This window comes from Ruditapes philippinarum, unplaced genomic scaffold, assembly GCF_026571515.1.
Source record: "Ruditapes philippinarum isolate M1 unplaced genomic scaffold, ASM2657151v2 ctg4757_1_1_1_1, whole genome shotgun sequence".
NCBI lineage: Eukaryota > Metazoa > Mollusca > Bivalvia > Venerida > Veneridae > Ruditapes > Ruditapes philippinarum.
The window spans coordinates 584-27,594 of NW_026857312.1; the positions used below are offsets into that span (position 1 = coordinate 584).

Genomic DNA, 27,011 nt, shown 5'->3' on the forward strand with positions numbered 1-27,011 from the left:
ATGAAAGACTCAGTTGTCCAAACTAGCTGAACAGTGAAGACCATGAAAGACTCAGTTGCCCAAAATAGCTGAACAGTGAAGACCATGACAGACTCAGTCGCCCAAACTAGCTGAACAGTGAAGACCATGAAAGACTCAGTCCACCAAACTGGCAGAACAGTGAAGACCATGAAAGACTCAGTCGCCCAAACTAGCTGAACAGTGAAGACCATGAAAGACTCAGTTGCCCAAAATAGCTGAACAGTGAAGACCATGAAAGACTCAGTCGCCCAAACTAGCTTAGAGTTAAATGCTAAATTCTAGTCCTTTTTTACAAATTCAAAGAGATCAGAGATTACATATCAACAGAAATGTAGTACCTTCTGCATACTGGCCACCCAGCATTGTCCCTGCCGCTTGTTCTGACCAGCTACAACCATCTTGACTAGCTGCATTTCTCCACAACTGTCCTTATATTTCATAGCAAGACCACTGGCCAGTGGGTTACCTATACATAATGTAAAAAATTTATGTGAGCTAATACAATACAAGATTATCTTTTAATTAAATAATATTTTCATGGTACATGTATAATTTGATGAAATCTCAAATTTGGACACGGATGCCCCAACTATATAATATGGCACAAATGTTGTGTGACGGACATTATATTGTATGTCAATGCATTGAAAATTTACCGAACTTGAACTTCAGTCAGGGCCAAAAAACCCTTCTTTGTAGAGGCTGAATATAGGCTGCTTCCCCAACCAAACTAGCCTTTTTTTCCCCAGTTTGGTCCTCAAAATTCCCCAGTCTTTTGAAATTTCCCATAGAATTTAGAACAAAATTAAATGATGGTGTTGAACTAAGGTCTTTTACTGCCTTATTAGTATTTCCCAGTGCTTTTTGCTTTTCTATCTTAAAGAACTCAATGTTAAAATTTTGTGTTAAATTTGAGACCCCTTTTCCCAAAGTATGCCAAAATCACGCATATTTTCCCCAAGAAAAAGGCTGACGCCCCTTCCCCAAAAATGGTGTTTTGTGTCATTATACAAGTTTAGGAATCACCTACCCTTTAAACTATCGAATATGAAAACATGTAATATTTACACATTTTCGCAAAATTAAAAGGCCTTACTATATAAAATTCAAAGAATGTTGTGTTTTCTTTTTTGAAGTATAGGTAAGTGTTTCTTAGAAAGCGTATTCAAAATTTAATTGGTCAAGAACTGTGCAGCCATTTGACCAATTTAAAATATCAAATGTTAACTAATATATTAAACACTAACCAATAAGTATTTGAAATTATTTTTTTTTTAAACGGACTATTAACTAGGCTAATTAAATTTAACCAAATTATCAAAGTAAATGTGTAATGATTTACTTTAAACACTGCAATTCTATTGGACAAAAAATAATTTTAAACACTGATGATATTTATATACATTTACTTGTAAAACCCTTTCCATTCTTTTATAAAAAAAAAAAACCAACTAATTTCAAAATGTTTCCACTGAATTCACACAAACAATTTAAAATTTTACAAAATCCTATCAATATATTACAATTATCTAAACTTTTATAAACAATGGGAAACAAACATAGGTAAAAAGAAAACCATCTTGCTTATGTCAGCATGCAACAAGTGGTAATTGAACAATCAGTGGAAATAATTACACAACACAAGGTAAGCGAGAGAAAAAAAAATCTTATTATTTCCTATGTTTATTCAGAATGTCGAAAATACAAATTATTTATACTACAGTGTCCTGTTTTTCTATAAAAAGGTTTTAAACTGATTATCGGCAGTAAATTTGTAAATTTTTGATAACAGTTAAACAAATTCTCTCAGTTCTTGAAAGTAAAACAAGAGCCTGGATAACGTTGAATTTTTAAGTGTGAAAGTTTAAAAAGGGCCATAATTCTGTCAAAATTAATGTTAGAGTTATGGGTTTTGATCAGTGACTTCCAATTATAAATGTGAGAAGTTTCATCCCATTCTCCTCAGTAGTTTTTGATATACCAACTTGTACACACAAACTTAACCATAGTGAGACAGAGAGTACATAATGAGTGCAATACATGTAACTTGCCTGTTTCTTTGAAAAAGATGAACTATATAACAAGAGGGCCATGATGGCCCTGAGGTCGCTCACCTGTATATAGGCCCCCACCCCCCCCCCCACAACGTTGCAGGGCCAATTTTAACCCAAGGGCTTTTATTTGCACAAACTTGGTAGACACCCATAAGAAGATGTTTCATGCTAAACATCTAAGCTCTAGCTCATTGGGCTTTTTAAAAGAAGATTTTTTCTTAAGTTTTTACTATACACATATAGTTAAAAACAATGACACACCTGGGGCGGGGCCAATTTTTGACCCCAGGCTTTTATTTGAACAAACTTGGTAGACACTTATTAGAACATGTTTCATGCTAAATATCTTAGCTCTAGCTCTTTGGGTACTTTAAAAGAAGACTTTTTTAAGTTTTTACTATATGCATATAGGGAAAATCAATGACCCCCGGGGCGGGGCCAATTTCGACCCCAGGGCTTTTATTTGAACAAACTTGGTAGACACCCATTAGAACATGTTTCATGCTAAATATCTTGGCTCTAGCTTTTTGGGTTTTTTAAAAGAAGACTTTTTAAGTTTTTACTATATGCATATAGGTAAAATCAATGACCCCCTGGGGCGGGGCCAATTTTGACCCCAGGGCTTTTATTTGAACAAACTTGGTAGACACTTATTAGAACATGTTTCATGCTAAATATCTTTGCTCTAACTCTTTGGGTTCTTTAAAAGAAGACTTTTTAAGTTTTTACTATATGCATATAGGGAAAATCAATGACCCCCTGGGGCGGGGCCAATTTTGACCCCAGGGCTTTTATTTGAACAAATTTGGTAGACACCTATTAGAACATGTTTGATGCTCAATATCTTAGCAATAGCTCTTTGAGTTCTTTAAAAGAAGATTTTTTAAGTTTTTACTATATGCATATAGGGAAAATCAATGACCCCCCCGGGCGGGGCCAATTTTGACCCCAGGGCTTTTATTTGAACAAACTTGGTAGACACCCATTAGAACATGTTTCATGCTAAATATCTTAGCTCTAGCTCTTTGGGTTCTTTAAAAGAAGATTTTTTTAGTTTTTACTATATGCATATAGGGAAAATCAATGACCCCCTGGGGCGGGGCCAATTTTGACCCCAGGGCTTTTATTTGAACAAACTTGGTAGACACTCACTAGAAGATGTTTCATGCCAAATATCTAAGCTCTAGCTCTTATGGTTTTTTAAAAGAAGATATTTAAAGTTTTTTCTTTCGGTTGCCATGGCAACCAGAGTTCTGCATGGAATTAAATTCTTTGAACAATTTTTAAAGGTGACTACCAAAGGAACATTCCTGTGAAGTTTGGATGAAATTGGCTTAGTGGTTTATGAGGAGATGTCATTTAAAGTAAAAGTTTACGGACGGACGACGGACGGACGGATGGACGCCGGACGAAAAGCGATCACAAAAGCTCACCCTGTCACTTTGTGACAGGTGAGCTAAAAATCATGCTAAAATCGACAACAAATTCTTACTGCCTAAAGTGAAAGAGAACTTCAAATTCAAACAACTTAAAAAGTGCACAGCATCTACAGTACATTATATGCTTGGAATTCTATAAACTTAGGTCTGGCCCAATTAAAATCAGTTTGAAATATTTGATCAATTTAGGCATGGCTATTTCAATCTTAGCTACAATAAGACTGAATAACCATTAACTTACGCACAACTAAATTATAATAATTTTAAAATTCAATAGACTTGCAAATAAAGGTTTAAATAATCTAATTTTTACTATGAAAATGAACTTGATACAAGATAATTAGGCATAGTCCAGCAATATTTTAATTCCAAAAATAATGTTGGAAAAAAACGCTAAAATACCTATATTTGTTTTGAAATACAATTAACTTAACATACTTAAATACTATCATTTTAGACATGGCCATTTCAATCTTTGTATTAATCCAATGAATGGTAACATGAACTTGAAATATATCCATCAACTTTGAACATGTCTACCATTGTTTCCTTGAGCAAGAAACCTTATGCTCATTGCTTAGTACTGGTTGGTTCCAGGAAATGATTTCAGAGTGTTTCAATAAGTTTATAGCTTCCAATTAACACTATGGAAATAACACAAATTCATATGAACTAACTAAAACAAATTCTAATACTTTTAAAATTGTAATGGCTAGAAAAAAGGTTGAAGAATTACCAACTGCAACTACAAATTGTATAGAATTCAGGTAATCAAAAACTGGTATCAGTCATTCATGACTGACAAATTTCCTACAATGCATTGCTTCATTATATAATGCTTTTATTAAATTATTTAACTTTAAAAATCACAACATCCATATACATGTAATACTGGAAAGAAAACAACAGAAGTAGGGTGCACACACACACAAACTACAATATACAGGAAGATGAAAACACAACAAAATTATACCATCTATTTTATCAGCATTACATTTCAATTACCAAACCTGTTTTTTCTCACTGATGATAATATTTAATGATGATAATCTTTTTAAATAAATCTTTAAATCCCTTTTTGCTTTAATGAGATAAATGTGTCGGTGTTAATTGAAATTTAATGCTGATTACATAAACAACATAAGGGCTTATCATGCAAAACTGTTGTATTTCAGTTAGAACTTCAAGCAGAAATACAGCAGTGTTGCCATGAGCCCTCGTAATGTACTATGTGAACTATAAAAGTCCTACTTGGAGATATGATAATCATGTCATCCAAATCCTCTGTGTAAGGCAAGTTTTAAACAAGAGAAAAAAAGATAAAGTACATGACATAATGCTTATTTTTTCATTGTCAAGTTGAGCTGAATTTACTATACATTTCAAATGATTGACTATTATAATGGTGTTTGACCAACAGTTGTTGGAAAATGTTAAGGATAAAATATAATATGCTTAAAATATAAATAGACTCTTTTTTTTATAAATTTAATGTTACAGGTAATTTTCGATGGATATTTTTAGAATGTTCCTTAGGCCATGCGAGTTATTCATCCTTCATGCGAAATAAATTATAAAATTGAAAGGAATAATGGCAACATCATGTAAACTTATTTTGACTTTCACCACTTCACTCACTATAAACCCTTGGTTGGGCATAATGTCACTTTTAGATGCAAATACCATATTTTCATATACAAAATACTTTACAAATTAAAGATCTGTAACACATTTCATGCAAAAACTGGCAGCTACATGTATATATTTGTAAATACAAACTATATAATATTATACATTAAATAAAGTTATTATCTCTATTTCTTCTGAACCCTTAGTCTGCTGGCTGCAAGTCATGTGCGACCCTGGTCCTCCACTCTCACCTTCTGACTGGATGTGATAGTTTTATTTTTTTCTATCAACAACCACAAACAGTATCCTAAGTCATAGTGAATTTGGCAAGAAAATTACCATGTAAATGGGATTGGCTGCTCTAAAGATCAAAGTTCCCAATTTGGGTTGAGGCCTTAAATTGTAAATAACTTATACAATAATGCTCTTTTAAAACATTATAAGGTATTGTTGATCCCTCTCAAAAAATTATGAACTTTAAACCAGCAAAATAAAAAGATAGAAATTCGTCACATCTTTAATCATTTTATTTCATTAGTCTTACGCTGCTGTATGCTGAATAAAAAACTTAAACTGCTTGCAAATAACCAAACAATTAATTCTAGAAATTTGATAGTATCAACAAAACAATCTGTAATGCTATTTATTTAATAATATTTCCATCAATTAACCAAACACTGCAATCATCATCATCATATAGTATTACATCGGAACAATAAGTGCCAATTCAACAAGCTGCATTATTTCAAACTATAATTGCCGATTCAACAAACTGCATTATTTCAAACAAGACAATCAGCAATGCAAATACAGACTGTACAAACAAAATGTCTAGAAAATATAGGAAAAATATACCACAGTCTGCTCACACATGAGACATTAACCTATAAACCAAACAAATACATTTCGTAGAAGAACGTCGGAAGAATCTAATTTCTCCACAAACATTGTCAAACGGTACTAGCACTTAACCAACTATATTATGTCTAAATAAAATAAAGATTTCCCAAATGAATTGGCTAATAGAATGAAAACTGTACGCAGAAAATTGTAGTATTGATCGGGGATCACGGCCGACTGCTAAAGGCGGGACAGAGGGATAAATTCTATTTACTGTCAATTACCCAATGTGTGAGCAATGGAACTGTCAAGTTGACAAGAAAATACTGAACAGTTTTAAATGAAAACTATTTAAAGGACAATAAGTGAGCCGAAAAAAATCAATAACAGCTTAAATATCAATTTAGATTATTAAACGTTTTGTATAAAGCTGGATAAATTATATAAAAACATTAACATCAAATTGAAATTTCATCCCGCACAGATTTCATAAACATCGTGCAATATTAATTGTTAATTGCCGCAAAATCAATTAAAAACAAATAACTCAAAAATGAAAAGATCTTATTATTTTTCGTCATCATCAGATTGTATTGTTTAATCAAAATGCACTTTCAAACTATAGTCATTATTTATCATCAAGATTTGAAAATTTAAGAAACAAATCATTTTGATTTAATGCTGTCTTTTTTTCAAACTAATTAACACATATACCATTTCTGTTTCAAATCTAGAATCTGCATCTAACTTTCCAAATATCTATTATTTGAACATCATAACTTAAACTTGTTAAAACATAATAATTTATCCTTATATCATTTGATATCAAGAAATCCTTGCAAATTGCTTATTTTGTAAGTCTGTTTACAAATTAATTTGCTTATTTTCTTGACAAATATGTTTTATTTCTGCACATTAAATAATTAGATTTAATAGTAACAAGTGTTAAAATCTAAAAATAGCACTTTACAGAAAGTTTTCATTGCTGGCAGTATTTCTACGCCAAGTTGGACAAGAAAACTGCTGGGTAAAAACGTATTTTATTCATTCATCAATTTTGCTAAGCTGCAAACTTTTAATGTCCAACAGATCTTAATTAAAGAACGTTTTTATGAAAAATGCTGCTTGTGCTACCTATAGTCTGGTGAAATGGACTGGTCCAACGGAATTGTCCATTATAAAAATGTCGGGGATATCAAGTTTAAGTCAGGCATTGGTAAAAGAGTCTGGTGTGCAGCATAGCCTGATTCTATACTGGTTGTAAAGGCTTATATGTTGTTTTTTTGGTTGGGTTTTAAGACACACCAACACAGTATAGGTCATATGGCAACTTTCCAGCAATACTGAATGGAGGAAGACTTAAAGAGCCATTCCAAATATTATTTCAGGCATAATCGTTAACCTGAGTAGAATCACCAACGTTCTGTAAGCGTAAGCTGGATAGCTTCCTAAGATGAAAGACTCCAAATTCCTTGTGGGGATTCAGATCCATAGAGGTGAGGTGCAAGTGGTTAGAAATCAATGACATAAACATTTCGGCCTCTGACACAAAGGCTTAAATCATGTTTAGTACTAACAGATTAGCAGTTAATTAAATATGATGTCACTTAATAATAATACTTTATCAAGAAAATCCCAAAACCTATTATTAACAAATTATTACAGGAAAATGAAAAGAAAATAAAACTGTTATTCATTCTCTTTCAACAATGTTTTCATTTTCTCTTGCCTGCAGAATGATGCAACAAAATTCACAAGTCAAATATTCCCCCAATAGTCCCATTTTGTTTTTTCAATTATTGAGCCAGACTATTTAGTCAAGTATTCTATTTAAATGTATAGCTACAACTTGTCAAGTAAAACAAATCAACTTGAGGTTTATAATTTGACTAGACAAATAAATTTAGCAGAAAATAATAAAAGAAACGATCTCATTTATTTTAAATTTTCAATATGCAAGATATTTTCTGGCATGGAAATTTAATTTATTCTCCCAAATGCAATAGCAGAATGCATTTGTTACAACAGTATGGATGTTTCGATCACTACATACAGAAGTACAAATATTTTATACTAAATCTCAAATGTTTTATTGCATATGGCTGTTGTCCCGACAATGTAATGCCGAGAGTAAGACCTATTTAATGTAAAGTTAAAACAAAGAAAGAGGAATGATGATGTTGCCCTCATTGGCCACTGTAAAATGACCTACCTTAAAGCTTAAAATCGTTCCCTTTTACTTGAAATTGAATAAAAGTGTTTTTTTTTTATTTTTGGGGGGAGGTGGGCTCGAAGAAATTTCCATTTGAATATAAAGTTCTTAAACATGTTACATTAAATGAGAACTACTCCTATAATTATGTATTACAGGGTTGATGAATAAGCAATTGTTACATATTCAACTTATATTGAATTTCATATGCTTAAAACTAGATATAAATTCAAGCTTAAATAGTTAAAATACCAACCATAACAAGGCTTAGAATGCATTATAAATTGTACAAATATAAACAATATAATAAAGGGAGACAATAAAATATATGTCCATGATTATCCCCCTCTTAACCCTTTACTTGCTGACTTTATGAAATGGTTTTTTCCAGTTTTGAATTTGGAACATTTCCTTCAAGTTTGAAATGATTTCAACATGAGCATTTTTTTTGTTTTTTGTTAAGTTTTACGGTGCACTAACACAGTTAAGGTCACATGGCACCAGATCAGGAAAGATGAATTGGGTTAACTTTGGGTGTTTCACACTTAAAGCATCAACACAGGTCAATACCACAGCGTGGCTAAGTGGTTAACGTGTCAGACTAATCTAAGAATGATTGGTGGTGTAGGTTTAAATCCTGTCAGGGACAAGCTGTTGTTTCTGTTGAGCAAAAAACATTACACTCATTGCTTATTACGGGTTGGTTCCAGGAACGGAATTGAGAGTGTTTCAATAAGCTAATAGCTTCCTATACAATCAAACTAAAATCAATTACTAATGCATAAACAAAAACAACCTAATCTGCTGGAGCTAATAGATACAATGTACATAGACTTCAGTGATTCAAACCCATTTAGAACTTTGACTCTTACGATCATGCAGGGATAAATGGTGGCTGCAATTCTGATGCCTCAACCCTTAAAAGCAACCCCTTAGCCAGAAGGGGATAAACATGATCACCAAAATACAAAAATTAAGCTACCTATAGTATAAAGCCTGATGATGCCAGACTGCAGGGGTGAGCAGGCTGACCTGGCTAAATACTGGTGGCAAATGTTAATGTCTTTCCGTTCCTGCAGATTAAAGCTTAAGCTTTACCTAACATGCTCTGGCAACGTCTATAATTACATACATATACATCGATATAAATCTGAAGGCAAATTGGGACTCGGATTTCACAGTTTTGCTTGTAATTAAGACAGTGAGCCGCTTATTTCAGACTTAATTCATAATAAATTGTGTTGTGGCATAAAATAGTGTCGCATATGATAGGGAGTCGTTTAATTCGGGGGTCATTAAGGTACTCTCCACATGTACATGGATATTAATCTGATTTTCCATATAACATGCTGCTAATAATGTTCCATAACTTATTACAACTCTGTTTACACTCTGTATAAACATATGAATGGGGGAGGGAGGGAGGGGGGGGGGGGGGGGAGAAGAGTTGTTTGTAATACCAATTCTTCACCACCCATCAAAGTTTTTAACAGATTTGATTAATTAGTGAACACTTCATTCAAAGAATATGGTAATGATATTGAAAGGGAATTTACACTGCACAAAATCAAAAAGATGGTTGCTACTTGGTCTTAATGATAACTTACATATCAAAAGTAAATCTCCTTAGAAAAATCCTCAAATAAGAGCATTAACACATTAAGTATAACTAATTCATAACAATACAAAGCCAATTTTCTAAAAGAAAGTAGTGGAAAAAAAACAGCCTCTATAAAAATCAGGCAGCTATGACACCTTTGAAATTCACTGAACCCGAACACACACTATGGACATCTTCACTTAATACTAAATAGAGACTAATACTAACAAGTTCTACGACACTCCCATCAAAATCTGTTCCATAGAAATCCTAAAAAACAATATACATATCATTTCTTCTCAGAATATGCATGTCTAAAGATGGCATGGGGCAGTTTAAGACACTAAAGGTGGATAAACAATGACTTCCAACTTCTATGTAACACTTTTTATGACCTCCAACACTCCATCATTTTTTATCATTCTGAAGATCTATTTTTTGTTGTGATTTTTAACATGTTCACAGGTCATCACTCACATACATTTGTAGCATTGTGCTATTTAAAGGGGGTGTAGGGCTAGGGGGTGTTAGTAACTCAAAAGAACGGATATAGATCGTAAGCAGGACCTTATTGTTACAGGCTATGATGACGTAATGATATCCTATAGATCCTATAGACAGCTTATGGTGTGTTGTCACTTATGTTTGTTTACTATCAATTATGTTTATGTGTTCTTGAGGCAAAATTAAGTGTATGCAGAATCCCAGCCTAAAAATCGACGTGTCCAGCAGCAATAAAACATGCATACCAGAACATGGAACATGCCTCACCAAGAAACCCTGGCAGGTTGTTCAACACCAACCTGTAATTCACATACAGTGATTTTTTTACAATCTCATTAGTGTGGGTCCTAGGACTCGCTGGGCTATAAATCTATGAGTCCCAAAATTTAGCCAAGTTACAAGGCTTAATATTGCTTTAGTGATATGAAATGTATAATTATTAACAATAGAAAGGAGAAAAAAATGAATTTGATTTCTACATTAACAAGCATTTGATAGTATTGCGGGCAATACAGTAGTCCCCTACCGGTCCCTCAAAAAGTTCTTTAATTGTCATACACTCCTGTGTATTGCCATTTATAATGAATTTGAGGATGAAGTCAGTCTGTATTTGAAAATATCAACCACAAAACATAATAAAATAAGTTTGTCTATATCACAGTAATGTGTTAAGTTTCCATGCTTAGTAAGGAAATTATGTTTATACAACCTTGTCATATTATTACGATGTGGGATTTTAAAGTAAATCCTATAAGGAATGAAGAAGTTGGAGTGAAAATACCAGTTTCTCGAAAAAAATCTAAGTTCAAGGGGGACATAATTCTGGAAATAGTCTTGCTAGAGTATTTAACCTTCTCAAAAATGTCGAGTGATAATAAGAAACATATATATGAAGTTTGAAGTAGATACATTAGGAAATAAAGAAGTTATTTAAACAAGAGCTGTCCGTAAGACAGCGCGCTCGACTTTTTTATTGCTTGCCAATAAAAAAAGTTTTTGCAGTAAAAGGCAATACAAGAATCTCTGTATTTTTAAAGTGAACAATGGCCATGAGCATTAAGATATTTAGTGAAGAATTATTTTACTGAATTGTGTGATACCCTTGAACACTGCAGCAAAGTTTGAAATGTTTAAGTCAAAAGAGGGCTGGTAAGAAAGAAAAAAAAACTGAGTTGAGCCTTAAATAAATTTAATACAGTCGACTCTCGTTATCTCGAAGTCATTGGGACCGTCCAAAAAATATCGAGATAACGAAATGTCGAGATAAACATATTAGGGTTAGAAGAAGGCGAAACTGATTTTTACATAAGACATGTGCATACCTTATGTCAAATAAACTATAGTATCCCAATGTCTTGTTTTCATAGGCCTAGTCAATATTTAACAAAGTAACATAAGCGGATGTTTACCAGCGGAAATACGGGTGTCTGTGTTAAAAACACATAGTGAGGTTTACTCAATAATACACCAATATAGTGAATAGGATATCGGATATGGTTGGCCCGGATATCTTCCCGGGTTATTTATCGGGTCTTTCTCGAGATTGTTCCAACGCTGATTGATTTGGTGGTGATGTTGTGAAACAATATTGCAACGATAGCGTTTCTATACTTGAACTATTTCATTTACATTTAAAGTCATAATGAATTGATACAGTTTTCGAATATTTAAAAAGAATGTAAAATTCACTCATTTTGGACATAACTCAATCAACACGCTAAATATATTAACTTTTATAAAAAACAGCTAAACTTGTTACAAACATAATCGTCATTATGACGCGCGCTATTAATTGGGCAATTATTGTCTAGATTGCGTTTTTCACACGTCTGAAAGGAACAGACGAAGTCGAGATAAACAAAGGATAATAGTGTGAAAATAACTGTTGGGGCTGAAGTTTTACATCGAGATACTGAAAATATCGAAATGAAAATATCGAGATAAACAAATATTTCCAATATAGATAAAGAAGGAAGAATATCGGGACTTTCAAAATTTCATCGAGATAACGAAATATCGAGAAAAGCGATGTCGAGATAACGATAGTTGACTGTAGTATTAAACCCACTTTGAGAGAATAAGGTATTTTTACGTCACTCAGAACACCTTGGTAAATGACATAATAACATAATTTTTCAAGAAATCTATGCCAAGGAAGCAGTATATTTTTGTACAATCAGCATAATATATAGATTTGAATTTTTTTAGATTTTTTAAGTTTTTTAGTGCTTGCCTATAATACAAAACATTGACAGTTAAGGGCCATAATTCAAATAAAATCTTTGACAGAATTACCTTCTCCTGGACATGTTTGGGAATCATGATTGTAAACAAGTATTCCAACTTTCAAATTAATATCTCAAACAGTTCAGTCAAAAAGTGGACTGGTACTAAAAACTTAACCAAGATTCTAAGTCGATAAAAGGCCTTAATTTTTTAAAACAAATCCTTGACAGAGTTACCTTCTCTTGCGTACAGATGGGGGTAATGATGTGAAATAGCATTAAAAGTTTCAAAGCAATATCTCAAAGGGTTAAGGCAATAAGTGGATTTTACCCATATTCAATGTATTTTCTAAGTCAAAAAGGGGCATAATTCTGTCAAAAACCTTGACAGAGTTATGTCCTCTTGTCTGTTGATGAAGGTCGTGATGGTAAACAAGTATGGTCAGTTTCGAAGCAATACCTCCAATGGTTTTGAAATAAAGTGAGGTGGTACAAAAAACTTAACCAAGCTCAATACACTTTCTAAGTCAAAAAAGGGCCATAATTCTGTCAAAAACCTTGACAGAGTTATGTACTCTTGTCTGTAGATGGAGGTTATGATGGTGAACAAGTATGGTAAGTTTCAAAGCCATACTTGTAATACTTCTGAAATAAAGTGGGGTGGTACGAAAAACTTAACCAAGGTGTGACGCCGACGCCGACGCCGGGGCGAGTAGGATAGCTCCCCTTTTCATAGAAAAGTCGAGCTAAAAAGACAACATTTTTTCCCCTAAAAAATCTAAGTTCAAGGGAGGTAATACTGATATTTTTTGTGCTAGAGTTATAAACCTTGTCACATATGATGTGGTTGATGACCAGAAACTTAAATTTAAAGTTTGAAGTAAACACCTTAAGAAATAAAGAACATATAGTGAAAAAGCTGAAAAATTTAAATCAGAAATCTTGAAATTCAGGCTATTTGTTGCCATAGCAACCAGAATTTTCAACATAGGAAGAAAAGAAAAAGATGTGCATAATCTCCAGACTGCCATCTACCCATATTTCAAGTTTCATAAAAATATTTTCAGTACTTTTTGAGTTATCACTGGATCCAGTTTATGTGTTAAATTTGCCATATTTTCAGACTATTTGTTGCCATAGCAACCAGAATTTTCAACATAGGAAGAAAAAAAAAAGACGTGCATAATCTCCATACTGCCATCTATCCATATATCAAGTTTCATAAAAATATTTTCAGTACTTTTTGCGTTATCGCGGGATCCAGTTTTGTGGACGGACGGACTGACGGACTGACAGACTGACAGACAGACAGACAGACGGACAGACAGACGGACAGACGGACAGACGGACGGAGGGTAAACCTAAAGTCCCCTCCGGTTAAACCGGTAGGGGACTAATTACAATGCTTCTGATACTGAAATTATTTAAAACTGTCAAATAATTTAATAAGTTTATTTCCATTAATTTAGTTTGATATCAATCAAAACTTCATTTTCCTTGATATTTTTATGCTTATCTATAGTATAGCACATAATTATTTCTGTAGAAGAGTTGTAGACCTAGAATATGATTGGCATAACTTGAACACAATTTGATATTTATTACCAAGTTCCTGTCAGACAGGACTCACTACTTAGAAAAAGTATGCATCCAAAAGATGCACATTATTTGAAACTTTGCATCCACAGCAAATTCATTGAGTTCTGGACTCGGGATGCAGAGGTAAAAAAATCACTGACATATATCTTATATCTAGCCATTTCATATGATGTTATCTGGCTAAATATGTTAAAATTCCAGTACCACATACCATCAGAGTCGTTTTCCTCAGTCCAGATCTGTACAGCATCAATGTCTGTCATACTGATGTCATCTAGTCTCCTGTTGGCATTCTCAAAGTGTAAATGTCTGAAATATGAAAAATTTGATAAATATGATATATATTTACTGCTAAATCATTATTATTTGTGGGATACTAATTTTTGTGGTATTCATGGATAGGTCCATGAATTTAAGAACCAACAAAATTTCATTTCTTCTGATGTAAGATTATTTTGCATCACATTATTTATATTTCACTTTTTGAATAACAGTCCACGAATTTAAGTACCCCAGAAATGGTCTGTGACAAAACCACAAAATTTTGTGTCCACAAAAATAGGTGAATTCACAGTACAGTACAATCCCTACTTAAGACCACCCTGGCAGAATTAAGACCACCCCACTATTAAGACCAAGATCAGCTTAAAACATGTGTGAAGTGTGACAAAATCTGTAAACAGTTGATCAAACCCTGACTTCCCTAAAAGTAACACTGGACAAGGCTGCATTCCTCATTCCAAGCGGCAAGCCAGATGAGTCCATCATATGATGTAGGAAGAGTACAATGAAGGTATTAAAATTGCTAAGCTTGAATGTATACAAATACTTAAATGAAAGAGGAATTTATTGTATTTCACAAAATAAAATGAATGAGGGTTTTTTTTTCTCGTTTTTTTTTTCTTCATTTAAATAAATGAAAGTCCCATAAGACATAAATTTTGGTATTTTTTTTATCCTATAAATAACATAGAAAATTCAAAATCACAAATCTATAAAAACTGAATGAAGCAACAAATGTTCAAACCTGTGATCAGGAGAAAGTTTGCATACAAACACAGTGTCATTGTCATTTGTCTCCCCTGACTGATTTACATGGAATGACCCACCTGTAAAAAATATGTACATTGAATTTGAAACATGATTTATATTACATAATTATAATTATTTTAATAATATGTATATCACACAATGTATGAATAGTTGAAAACTTACAATCTTTTACAGCTTTTTATCACACTAAATTGCTTAATCATCCAGAGTAACGTCAGGCCAGATTGCAGATATATACATGTAGAGGATATTGAATGAAAGTAAGTTTAATACTGAACTTAATAAACAAGTAGATGTGCAGAATAATATCCATTTATATACACATTTAAAGTACCAAAAATTTGGCAAGTGTCTATGAACATTAAATTAGTCTTTGAGACCTTCTACCCCTAACATGCTGAATTTCGTTAATGTACTTAGCGTTTGCCATCTATTGAATTTGGATCATTTCATTGGAAATTTAAAAAAATTTCAATAACAAAATACAAAATTGTGGTTCCAACAGTATAAAGCCTGGTCAAACTTTATGGATGTGCACGCTGGCCTGGCTCTATACTAGTTGCAGCAAAGATCAATCGCTTTCCATTGAAGCAGGTTAAGGTACCTTGGTTAATTACTTAGTAAAGTACCTGCTAACAGAGCTTTTACATGTTTCTCGAAGAAATCGTTTTCCTTTTTGCTAATGCCGGTACATCCGGCACAGTGTCTCACCGGATCTACGTACAACATTCGAGGCAGAGATAATTTGGTGGAACTACATGTATCACAGAAACATTTCCCACAACGTCGACAGTGATGCTGAAGTAACACAAGAATGTGACCAATAATATAGATGGATGCTCCTTGTTACCTCATTGAAAAATTAGTAACAAAGTACTTGGTAAAGTACCAAAAAAATCTATTTTAAGCCTCAACGACCTTGAAACCAGCACATCAAAATTTAATATCTTAGATGTTAAAATCCTATTGAAGAATATAATTATATCACTTCCTATCCTTGCAAAACTAAAAATAAATATAAGATCCCTTTAAATTTATTGTGTGCATGAACATTTGCACCTTATTGTAGCTGCATATCATATGTTCAGATACCTTAGCATACAAAGAAGTAAATTAACTTTTAATTACATGTAAGCTCAGCCAAAAATATGCATTAAACAATCAGTCCAACAAATAATTCTTCATGAAAATATATTGTACATGTACATGCAAATAAGAATTTCAAAGTCAATATAGGAAATTTTCTTACCCTTCTGTTCAGGAAGTCAAACTTTCCCTGGCACTGAATGCAACTCTGACACTGTAAAAATAAAAAAAAATAAAAATATCAAAATACTGTTAAGGTATTAAAGCAGAAAATGGTTTTCAAGTTAAAACACCAGAATTTATGGTTTAACTGGATCAAAGTCTGGGGCCTCCCTGGCCTTTAGTTTATGGTACATTGTAGCTGACTTTGTATCACTAGTCCTTGTACAGCCATGGGTAAGATTCCCACTTGGACTATCCACTGTCCAACTAGATTATTGAAGGTCAGTGGTTTCATAAATGTGAGTGCACCTACCCAAAATAACTATCTAGAGGGCACTTAAGATCTTTCTTAACTAGAAAAAGTGAAATGTTACTACATAACATTTGACATTTAAAACAAAAATGTTTGTTGTTTCAAAGATCATAATAGTAAATAAAACAATTTAATGTACAGGTATGCTATTGCAGAAGGCCAGAATCTCCTTATAATCTAAACATGAAATAAAAGCACTGACAGATACTGTCATAACATATAAATAATTTATTATTAACAAATGTTGTGTGTATCTAAATATGTAACAAATAGTCTCTAATTATAGAATCAAATTAATTTCCTCATATTTTTATACATGTATATTTAAAACAAAGGAGTGACAATATCTTATTCTTTACTTTGTGAATGAAGCATATATTATGACCATTAAAATACTTTTTAGAACTTTAAATTAGAATTTACAGTGTTTTTTGATAAAATACTTTTCAATATACAAAGTTCATGTTTTTGATATTGTTGTATATCATACGTATATCATGTGTTCATATATTAATTTTTATTTCTTTACTATTTTGTTTTTTAAAAGGGGAGCGGGAGGGGAGAATGGGAAATAAAGGGTGCTTGTACTATATTTTGACTTCCCCCCACCCCTCTCACTCACTTATATATTAATTTATTTATTTATTCCAACTAACATTTTCAGCTTTCATGAAGTTATTATCTTGACAATCTTGCATTTTGAGTAATTTATATCTAGAGTGTAAAGTATATTATCAAAGAAACTTGAGTTTTGTTCCCTCTCCAAAAGTAACTTGCCCGTATCCCCTTAAAAGGTCATTGAAAATTAGATCATATCACTATATTTTCCTTGATAATCAAAATTTAATATTGTTACATGATATTTCCATACCAAAATACAGTGTATACAGAATAAACTAGAACTATCGCTGAATGCGATTCATACCCCCACCAATGTCCTTGACAGAAGACCACTTGGAAAGGTGGTTAAGGGAATAATTTATGTGGCACAAATACATAAAAAGAAATTATCTCTGGTGAAAAAAAGACTAATTGTACAGGTAATAGTATAAATATATATTATCAAAACTGTTCGAAACAGTTACAAATAACCTTTTCATTTTCCCAATGCATTAAACATTTTATTTATAAGTCAATTTTTGACCTTCAAGTGTGGCCTTGACCTTAATCTGGCACAAGGGTAAGATGGGTTTTGCACATCACCCATTTTGGGTGAACATTTGAGTAAAGTTTGAAGAAAATCCTTCCATCAGTATAGAATTTATAGAGTAGACACAATATATTGTTCTAGTATTGGTTGCATGTAAATTTGAAGACTTAAAAAGGGGATAACTTTGTCAAAATGCAATACAGAGTAATGAAACTTGACCTGCATATCTTATTTGCCACATCTCATATATCTTTTAAGTTTCAAGCAAATGCCTGAGCTAGTTTCAGAATTATTCAAGTACATGTTAAAATTTAAGAACATTTTCTAAGTCAATTTTTGACCTTCAAGTGTGACCTTGACCTTTAGCCGGTACAAAGGTGACATGGATTCTGCACATAACCTTGTTGAGGTGAACATTTGAGTAAAGTTTGAAGGAAATTCTTCCATTGGTATAGGATTTATAGAGCGGACACAACATATTGTCTAATATTTGATTGTATGTAAATTTGAAGGCATAAAAAGGGGCATAACTTTGTTTAAATGCAATACAGAATTATGAAACTTGAAACAGCATATCGTTTTTGTGACCCTTCAAAAATATTTTAAGTATCAAGCAAATACCTTTTCTATATTTAGAATATTTCAAATAAATGTTAAAATTTAAGAATTTTTTCTAAGTCAAGTTTTGACCTTCAAGTGTGACCTTGACCTTAAGCCAGCAAAAGAGTGACATAAGTTTTTCACATCCCCTGGTTGAGATGAACATTTGAGCCAAGATTGAAGAAAATCTTTCAAGTAGTGTTGGACTTACAGAGCAGACATGACATAATGTGTAATATTAGATTGTTTGATATTTGACCTTCAATTGTGACCTTGACCTTGAGCTGACACATGGGCAACATGGGTTCTGCACATCCCCTTGTTGAAGGGAATATTTGAGCCAAGTTTGAAAAAAATCTTTCAATTAGTGTAGGACTTACAGAGCGGACACAACATACTGTGTAATATTTGATTGTTTGATATTTGACCTTCAATTATGACCTTGACCTTGAGCTGGCACATGGGCAACAATGGGTTCTGCACATCCCTTGTTGAGGTGAACATTTGAGCCAAGTTTAAAGAAAATATTTCAAGTAGTGTAGGACTTACAGAGCGGACACGACATACTGTGTAATATTTAATCGTTTGATATTTGTCCTTCAATTGTGACCTTGACCTTGAGCTGACATATGGGCAACATGGGTTCTGCACATCCCCTTGTTGAGGGGAATATTTGAGCCAAGTTTGAAGAAAATCTTTCTAGTAGTGTAGGACTTACAGAGCGGACACGACATACTGTGTAATATTTAATTGTTTGATAATTGACCTTCAATTGTGACCTTGACCTTGAGCTGACACATGGGCGACATGGGTTCTGCACATCCCCTGGTTGAGGTGAACATTTGAGCCAAGTTTGAAGAAAATCTTTCAAGTAGTGTAGGACTTACAGAGCGGACACGACATACTGTGTAATATTTGATAGTGTTTGATATTTGACCTTGAATTGTGACCTTGACCTTGAGCTGACACATGGGCAACATGGGTTCTTGCACATCCCCTTGTTGAGATGAACATTTGAGCCAAGTTTGAAGAAAATCCTTCAATTGGTATAGGAGTTATAGAGCGGACACGAAAATGGAGACGGACCGACCGACTGACGGACAGACGAGCCCGACCGACGCGACAAAGCGAACCATTATAGCCCCCCCACATTTTGTGGTGGGGGTATAATTAAAATATTTATAGGGAGGAACAACACATCAAAAACACATGGTTAGTTTATATATTTGATAAACTACCCATTTTGGGTATAATGTACCCTTCATCAAGCTACAACAAGAGCTGTCAGTAGGACAGCACGCTCTACTATTCTAAGTGCTTGATAGTTAAAGTTCACAAAAAGGCCATCTTTTTTTCAAATCCATGTTACAGTTATAGGCCTTGGAGAAAGTCCTGTTATGCCCTCAAAAAAAGTGTATAAAATTTTAACAAATGTTACAAAGCAAGATGTCAATGAAGTATGAAAATATCTGAGGTGGTACGCAAACTTTAACATAAATTTTAAGTTGAAACAGGGACCTAATTTTGTCAAAATGCCCGATAGAGTTACCTCATTCTTTCAACATGGTGAACAAGTGTTTGAAGTTTCAAGTCTTATGTCAATGGAATTTGAAAATAGTTGAGGTGGTACGAAAATTTAACCGTAGTACGAAAATTAAACATAAATACAAAGTCAAAAATGGGCATTATTCTATCAAAATTCTTGTTAGAGTTACCTTCTCCTGTCTACTGGTTGGGGGTCATTATGGTGAACAAATGTGCAAACTTTTAAAGCCATATGTCAATGGACTTTGAAAATATTTGAGGTGGTATGCTAACTTTAATATAAATACTAAGACGAAAAGGCGAAATGGGTTCAGGTATGTCAAGTACATAGATGTTTTCTTCTGTAGTTACTTCTGGTTTCTGTAGCCATTTCTTGGTTCCTGGTGTGATTCTGATCTTGGGAGTTGTTGTTGAGTAAGTCTTCTTTGGAAAGTCTATAATTAGATGTCCTTTTTTGCTTCTGTCTTAGACTGTCTTTATTGGCATATAACTTATGGCACCAAGTATATAAATTTGTATTTTGTAGTTGTACTGTCATGACTCTTCCTGTGTTTGTAGTAGGAGGACCTCAGGTGTAGTTTGTTGATAGAAGGCCACAAATCTCACATAGTCTGCTAAATTTAACACCAGTATGTTTTTTGTTGTTTCTTGTTGATTGGTTATTTATTCGTATAATTTTTGCCATAATTACATCGGGTGTTACCTTATGTGCTGTAAATTCTGGTTGATTATTCATTATTGTATTAGTTAATCCAGTAGGTGATCTAGTTTTTAGTTTTCTAATCTATGTTTCTTCAGTTCGTCGTTGTGTTGACTGAATGATAACAATTTTTACATCGTTTCCCCCCCCCCCTCCCCGGTGAAAAATGGGCTTGTTATCTTGATATCTTTTTGTGCGCAATAGCCTTCGATCTGAAGGTAACACTGTTCTAAAAATAGATTTTACCTTTAAATATCACCACTACATCACCTGTACTGACTTTCGGACAAGGGATTAGGGAGTACACATTATACATGGTGTTAATCAGCGTACATTTACTTTGTTTACATGCAATATTTTATAAGATATTTAATACCATTGTAGAAAGCAAACAAGTTGGAAATGGAATTTAGTGTGAAAAGAAAAGGGACACTACACACTGTACTTTTTTAAGTTAAATTTAAACATAATCTGCTCTGACCTCTATATATACATCTTTACACCTTGTCAATAAAATTGCACAAGTAATTGGCGATGATTTTAACAACAAATATTTTTTGTGAGACATAAAATAAAAAACAAATATATTTTATTGTCTATACGTAAACAGTGTACGTTAAATCACGGATTCAGTTTAAATATACATGCTAGCATGCATGTACGTATACATTATTTCTGATTAAATAAATACTAGAATCGGCATTTTTTATAAGGTAAAATAGGAAAAATGCAGAGTTTTGCTTATTCGAAAATTATTAAAGAATTAAGATATTAATCATTAATCTAATACTCGTAGCATGTTGGTGCATAGATTCATGACATCTCCAATCTACGTATTTATATAAACACAATTGTGTACGGTATATCTGGGACAGAAAGATACTCTTTCATTTTTAGTCCCAATTTCTTAAAATCATACCATATCATATCACCATTTCTAATTTTGATAAACAGTGAAACAAAAACAAATTGCCAAGCGCCGGCATTTTTCTCAAATTGACATGCTGGGAAAGTATTGCCCCGAAAGTTATTTCTTTTTCACCATATCATCTTTATTTTCCTGATGGTTTTAAGCCATCTCAATCATGCTTTACGCATGTTTAACTCAAGGAACATCATTTCCATTGAGAGAAATGTGAATAAAAGTATTCGTAACCATTATGTTGTATAATCTACATGTAGATTAAAGGGAAAGACAAGGTTAGAATAAAAACTTTATTTCAGAAAAAGAATACTATAAATAATAAATCTGCAAATTTTCTGCTGCCAAATAATAATATTAAACGAATGGTAACAAAATTTAAATCGCTAAATCACAGATTTCTACAAATCAGTAGGCGCGGCCTTGTCTGTGTATTGGCTGTGTAAAAACAGGTGCATGTGATGTCATTTCCCCACATCTTTAGATTTATGATAAATCTAGTTGAATCGTAGCGAAATATTAATATAATAAAGTATTGACCAGACAATTTAATTTTCACAGGAGGTGTAGAGGAGATTTTTTTATGGTTCAAAAAACGTAACAATATCAGAAAAAATAAATAAATAAAGAAACAAATAAAAAATCAACGTCTACCGGTTGCACCACTTCAGTGATGCCCGTTACTCAAAACAATGCTAGGTTCATTAAAGTCTCATCTTAGTGTAATTAAACAATATTTCACAGATTTAATAAATACACATGTAATAAATTATTTAACAGTTTCACAATCAATAATGCAATTAAATAAACAAACGCACCAACGAATAATTGGCTGTTAATTATTGAACGGCGATAATTATCATTATTATAAAAATCCTACTAAAACGTGTTCTTAATAGTACATGTAATTAAATTTTTGCAGTTTGATTCTGACTTTCAAATTAAAAGGTGTGAACATATGTTATAATTGATGTACACATTTCAAAAATATAAGCAACTTTTTTGAAAAGTAAATTGTTAACATGTCTGTCAACGTATGATGCTGCGCATCGTAATCGTAGCCTAATATTAACTGCAGGCAAAACATTTTTATTGGCTGCTCAAAAATCTAATTTGCATAATTTATTCACACAATTGCTGGTTCTTACTACTTATGTCTAATACTTTGCATTGTCCATTTTAATTGTTCCTAATTTGCACCAAATGTTCCTGTCACACTGTGTACTGACTATTTTTATTGCTCCTTGTATGCTTCTGTGCCGACAGACCTTTTGATCATGCACAATGTTGCCCTGATTGGTTAATCACCCTTGTCAAATATTCTAATGACGAAATAGACATCTATTTTTTTACGCTTCATCAGTGAACTGAATGACCTTAGGGGAAATTAAGTTCCACACCTGTCTGTAAATTACAGCATTTCATAAAATAGCAACACATTTTCTTTTTCAGTTACCAATAATCATTTATTAAATATTAAGTAGATTTATGATTTTTTGTTTTATTGGATTAAATTTACGGTAGGAGAAATGCGTATCTGTGTGGGAAAGGGATTGGGTAAGTAGATAACGTGGAAAAAGGTATAGGGAACTGGATAAACCCGAGAATATGCATAATAACAGGGGAATGGGCAACCTGTTGCTGTTGGTACCAGTTTTGTCTGGGTGCCTAAATAAACCTAACGGACAGTTTTGTTTTCATACGATATTAGTCTGGCTGCCGATTATCCTGCGCCATTCTCATTTTTGCGTCAATGGCGAAAAATCGCCTCCCCAGCAAATCTCTGCATATACAAAAAGTAAACGTAACCCAGAAATTTTGTGATATTTTTCCTTTAAAAAAAAAATACCAAAGAGCCATTTTTACCCATTCGGAAAAGGGGTTTTAGCGAAAATTAAGACAAAAAAAATAGGGAAAATCGGGGCAATTTGGGAAAAAGTTTTTATTATACCCCAAATTTTAAATTAAAGGGGTTTTTTCTTTGAAAATTTTTAAACAATCTTTTCCTTTAAAACATGTGGTGGGAAACATCAGCAAACTTGAAAAACGGGGCAAATTTATAATTTAATTTGGGATCTTCAATTTAAATTTAAACAAAAAAATTTGTTCCCTATGATGTTTTCATAAATAATATATAATGTACGCAATAAGATTAATAAGTTCTTCATCAAGATATATTTCAGTTGTACCAGCGTGTACACCTATACCGGAAGTGGGTGTAAGTGTAACACGTCACAATCTCTGTCTCGTCTGTCTCGCGAGAATGACAGAACGCCAAAATGGCGGCGCCCATGAACTTATTTCTCAAGTAAAAAATAGTGTCTTAAAACACGAATTTCTCACTTATAGGGTTGATGTCAACAGAAAAACTGTCACGGTACCTCTTTTTAAATGATGAATATTTATATTAGACAAACATCAATCCATCCATTCCTATTCCTTTAACCAGTTTCCTTGTTCGAAACTTATCGCTATGTGGCTATTTTTAGAACAGGTCTCTTATCAGTGACGTATACGATGCTTATCTCAGATCGTTTCCTATTATCTGCTAGATGGCCATAATTTCTTTCCCATGGTGAGTCTGGTTTGTCCTTTGTATTGATTGATGCATTTCTTGCAAGTGATTAGATATACAATGCTTATGCTTCTACAGGTGTAACTTCCATTAATCTTATATTGCTTACCCATTGCTGTACTTTGAGCATTGAGTTGTATTACTTTAACAGTTTTAGTTTAAGATTTTCACTAAGTTACATATATATATGTATTTGTTGGTGGCATTAAAACCTATTATGTTCCCTAAAACTCTCTGCGGCAGTGGTGACTGACCAGTACATTTCATGAATTTCCTTGGAGAAATAAGACTCACTGTCACTGATCAGGGTCCTTGAAGTTCCTTAAACGTTGATAGCAGACAAAGCACAAACAGTGAACATTCTGCACTGTACCTGTTTTACTTAGTCTCAATATTTTGACTGCACGACCAACCCAATATTTTACAAACTGATATTACAAAGATGTCAGCCTTCTAAGGGCCACCATCGTCTATATAAAAAAAGCCCTGGTGCACTATTTGTTGGGCTACTGGTTTACTCTGATCAATGCCTTTCAACTCTAAAATAGCAGTATGTTCTACAAATGACTTGACATGTCAGGACTTCCTTGGTAATGCTATGTATATTTTTTGTCTTTCTAGATTCCAACATCATAGTAGATAATGTCAAAAATCATAAAAGCGTGTATAACATAAAAACATGTAAAGTTATGAAGCTATGGAAGCCTAAGCTAAGGAGTAAGGCCATGCTCCATAAACTCCAAGCCACGACATGTATCATTATCTATGTCTACAAGCCGAGCACAATTCACAATTCAGATTAATCCTTAACAAAATAATTGAAAAAAAAACATCAAATAGAATCTAGTTGGTTATCATAATTCATTGCACTTGTGTGAAAAAAATTATGGAAACTAAAAAAATGATAGAATATACATGACAGAGTGATTTCATAAGTTAATAACATGTACCTGTGCATCTGGTATCCAGAACGGTTCAGGCAAGGTAAATGGACTGGCAGATGATTCATTTACTGGAACCATTCGCATTCCACCTTTCCCCTTCTGCAACATTTTTCCTTTTTCTGCCATTTTGGATTTTCGGACTTTATTCCGAAACGTAATTTACCGGACAGATTAGAATAAAGTCTGGATTCGGCATCCGGTTATGATTTGTGAACTTTTTACATTTCCGTTCGCGGTATGGCCAGTTATGTGTCTATGTGCCGTTTAACCCAAACAAACAAATACATTTCTGTTTGCCAATTGAAAAATATAAAATGAAGTATAAAATGCCAGATGAAGAAAGTTATTTTTGTTAGATTGAAAAATGTAGATAAACAGTTCTTTTAAGTTAAGCATATTGAAATTAAAGTCATAATACATATGTATCCCGTGATAACATTAAAATGAAAGGTATAGAAAAAGCATATTGTAATAGTTGGAACCGGTTGGAACATTGTATTTAATGTTATGAAACATTCTGCAAGTACAATATTTTGATCATTTTAATGAAATGCTTTACAAAAAGTTTGATACCACACGGCTTTAAATAATCACGGCTTTAAAAATAATTAATTTAAGCCGTGGTATAAATGACTGAAAATAAACTAGGTGTTCCAAAGGACCATAAAGCATGTTCAAATATAACAGATTCTTGAAAGACCCTGATTCCATATATTATAAGTAACTTTTTGTTTGCTGTTTACTGATTGTATTGCTTAAATATAGATTATGATAGTTTATAAATTTCTTTACCATAAAGTAACATGGACGACTTGGGATAGGTTGAGCCTGTACATATTTGGCAGTTTTTGTGACGGTAGCTCAGCCTGCCCGTAATCTTTGTAAATAGTAATGAATTTTATACTGATATATGTATTATACACATAACAAATCTTATAAGCGTGCATGTATAAAAAGTCTCTTATTTGTACCAAAATTGGCCCGATCATGCTGAAAATTACAAAAGATATTGGTAGCATATGTCAGTGAAAATATCTCATTCGAAACTACCTGGTATAAAGTAGAAGTCGGATTATCTAGATTACCGTTAATGAACACGATTTTACCCTCACAATTTTATCTAAATTGTCTGGTTCAGTACCAAAACATGCGCGACGATTGTTTAAGAGTGGGCAAATCTACCTGTCACATCTGTGCAAGAACGCTACCAGTCTGTGATGGACATACACGGTGTTTTATGAACTATCACTTACATCGTCATTTTGAAACATTACGTTTTCACGCACTTTTGCATTTATTGCGCACGTGCGTTGATTTTTTTATTGTGAAATCATCACACTATTCCTCGCTATCTTTTGAATTTTGATCGGCCAAATACTGAGCCACATATGACAAATTTTATACATGCACGTTTATTTGATTTGTTAAGTGTAGATCTAATTTATTATAAAAAAAATCTACATAGATCTGCCTCCTTTTTCATGCAATAAGATGACACACCTGTACAGGCCGGCGTATATCTGTATCTCAGCCTTGTTTTGTACATGAAAAGGCTTTGAAATAGTTGTAATTATAAAACAAAATGTGAGGTCAGTTTCCTCTGAAATTTATATTGACAGAATGACTTTCACTCACTTTTTTTACCAGGTTGTTTTCAATTTTGAAAATCCTTGTTATTAGATTTGGGTAAAGCAGGCTATTGGCGGACGGTGTCGAACGAGATAGTTTCCTCTAAATAACTAGTGCAGATTGACTTATCTTAATCAAACTGGTTAATAGCTAGCTTATGTAAAGACCTTGCTTGGCATTGGTTATGGGGAGTAAGTCAATGTCAAGGG

The 27,011-nt window shown here is 33.1% G+C and overlaps 1 protein-coding gene across 1 annotated transcript; it reads right to left on the reverse strand.

The window, feature by feature from the left end:
- Positions 1 to 359: 359 nt before the first annotated feature.
- On the reverse strand, positions 360 to 25,338 carry LOC132749359 (zinc finger FYVE domain-containing protein 21-like; the record flags this gene model as incomplete). Its single annotated transcript, XM_060739090.1, is given in 6 exon segments — positions 360 to 487; positions 14,335 to 14,432; positions 15,151 to 15,232; positions 15,806 to 15,974; positions 16,426 to 16,476; positions 25,180 to 25,338. Coding segments are annotated over 6 exon segments (648 nt in total), but the record flags the coding sequence as incomplete, so codon positions are not given.
- Between the last annotated feature and the right edge of the window lie 1,673 nt (positions 25,339 to 27,011).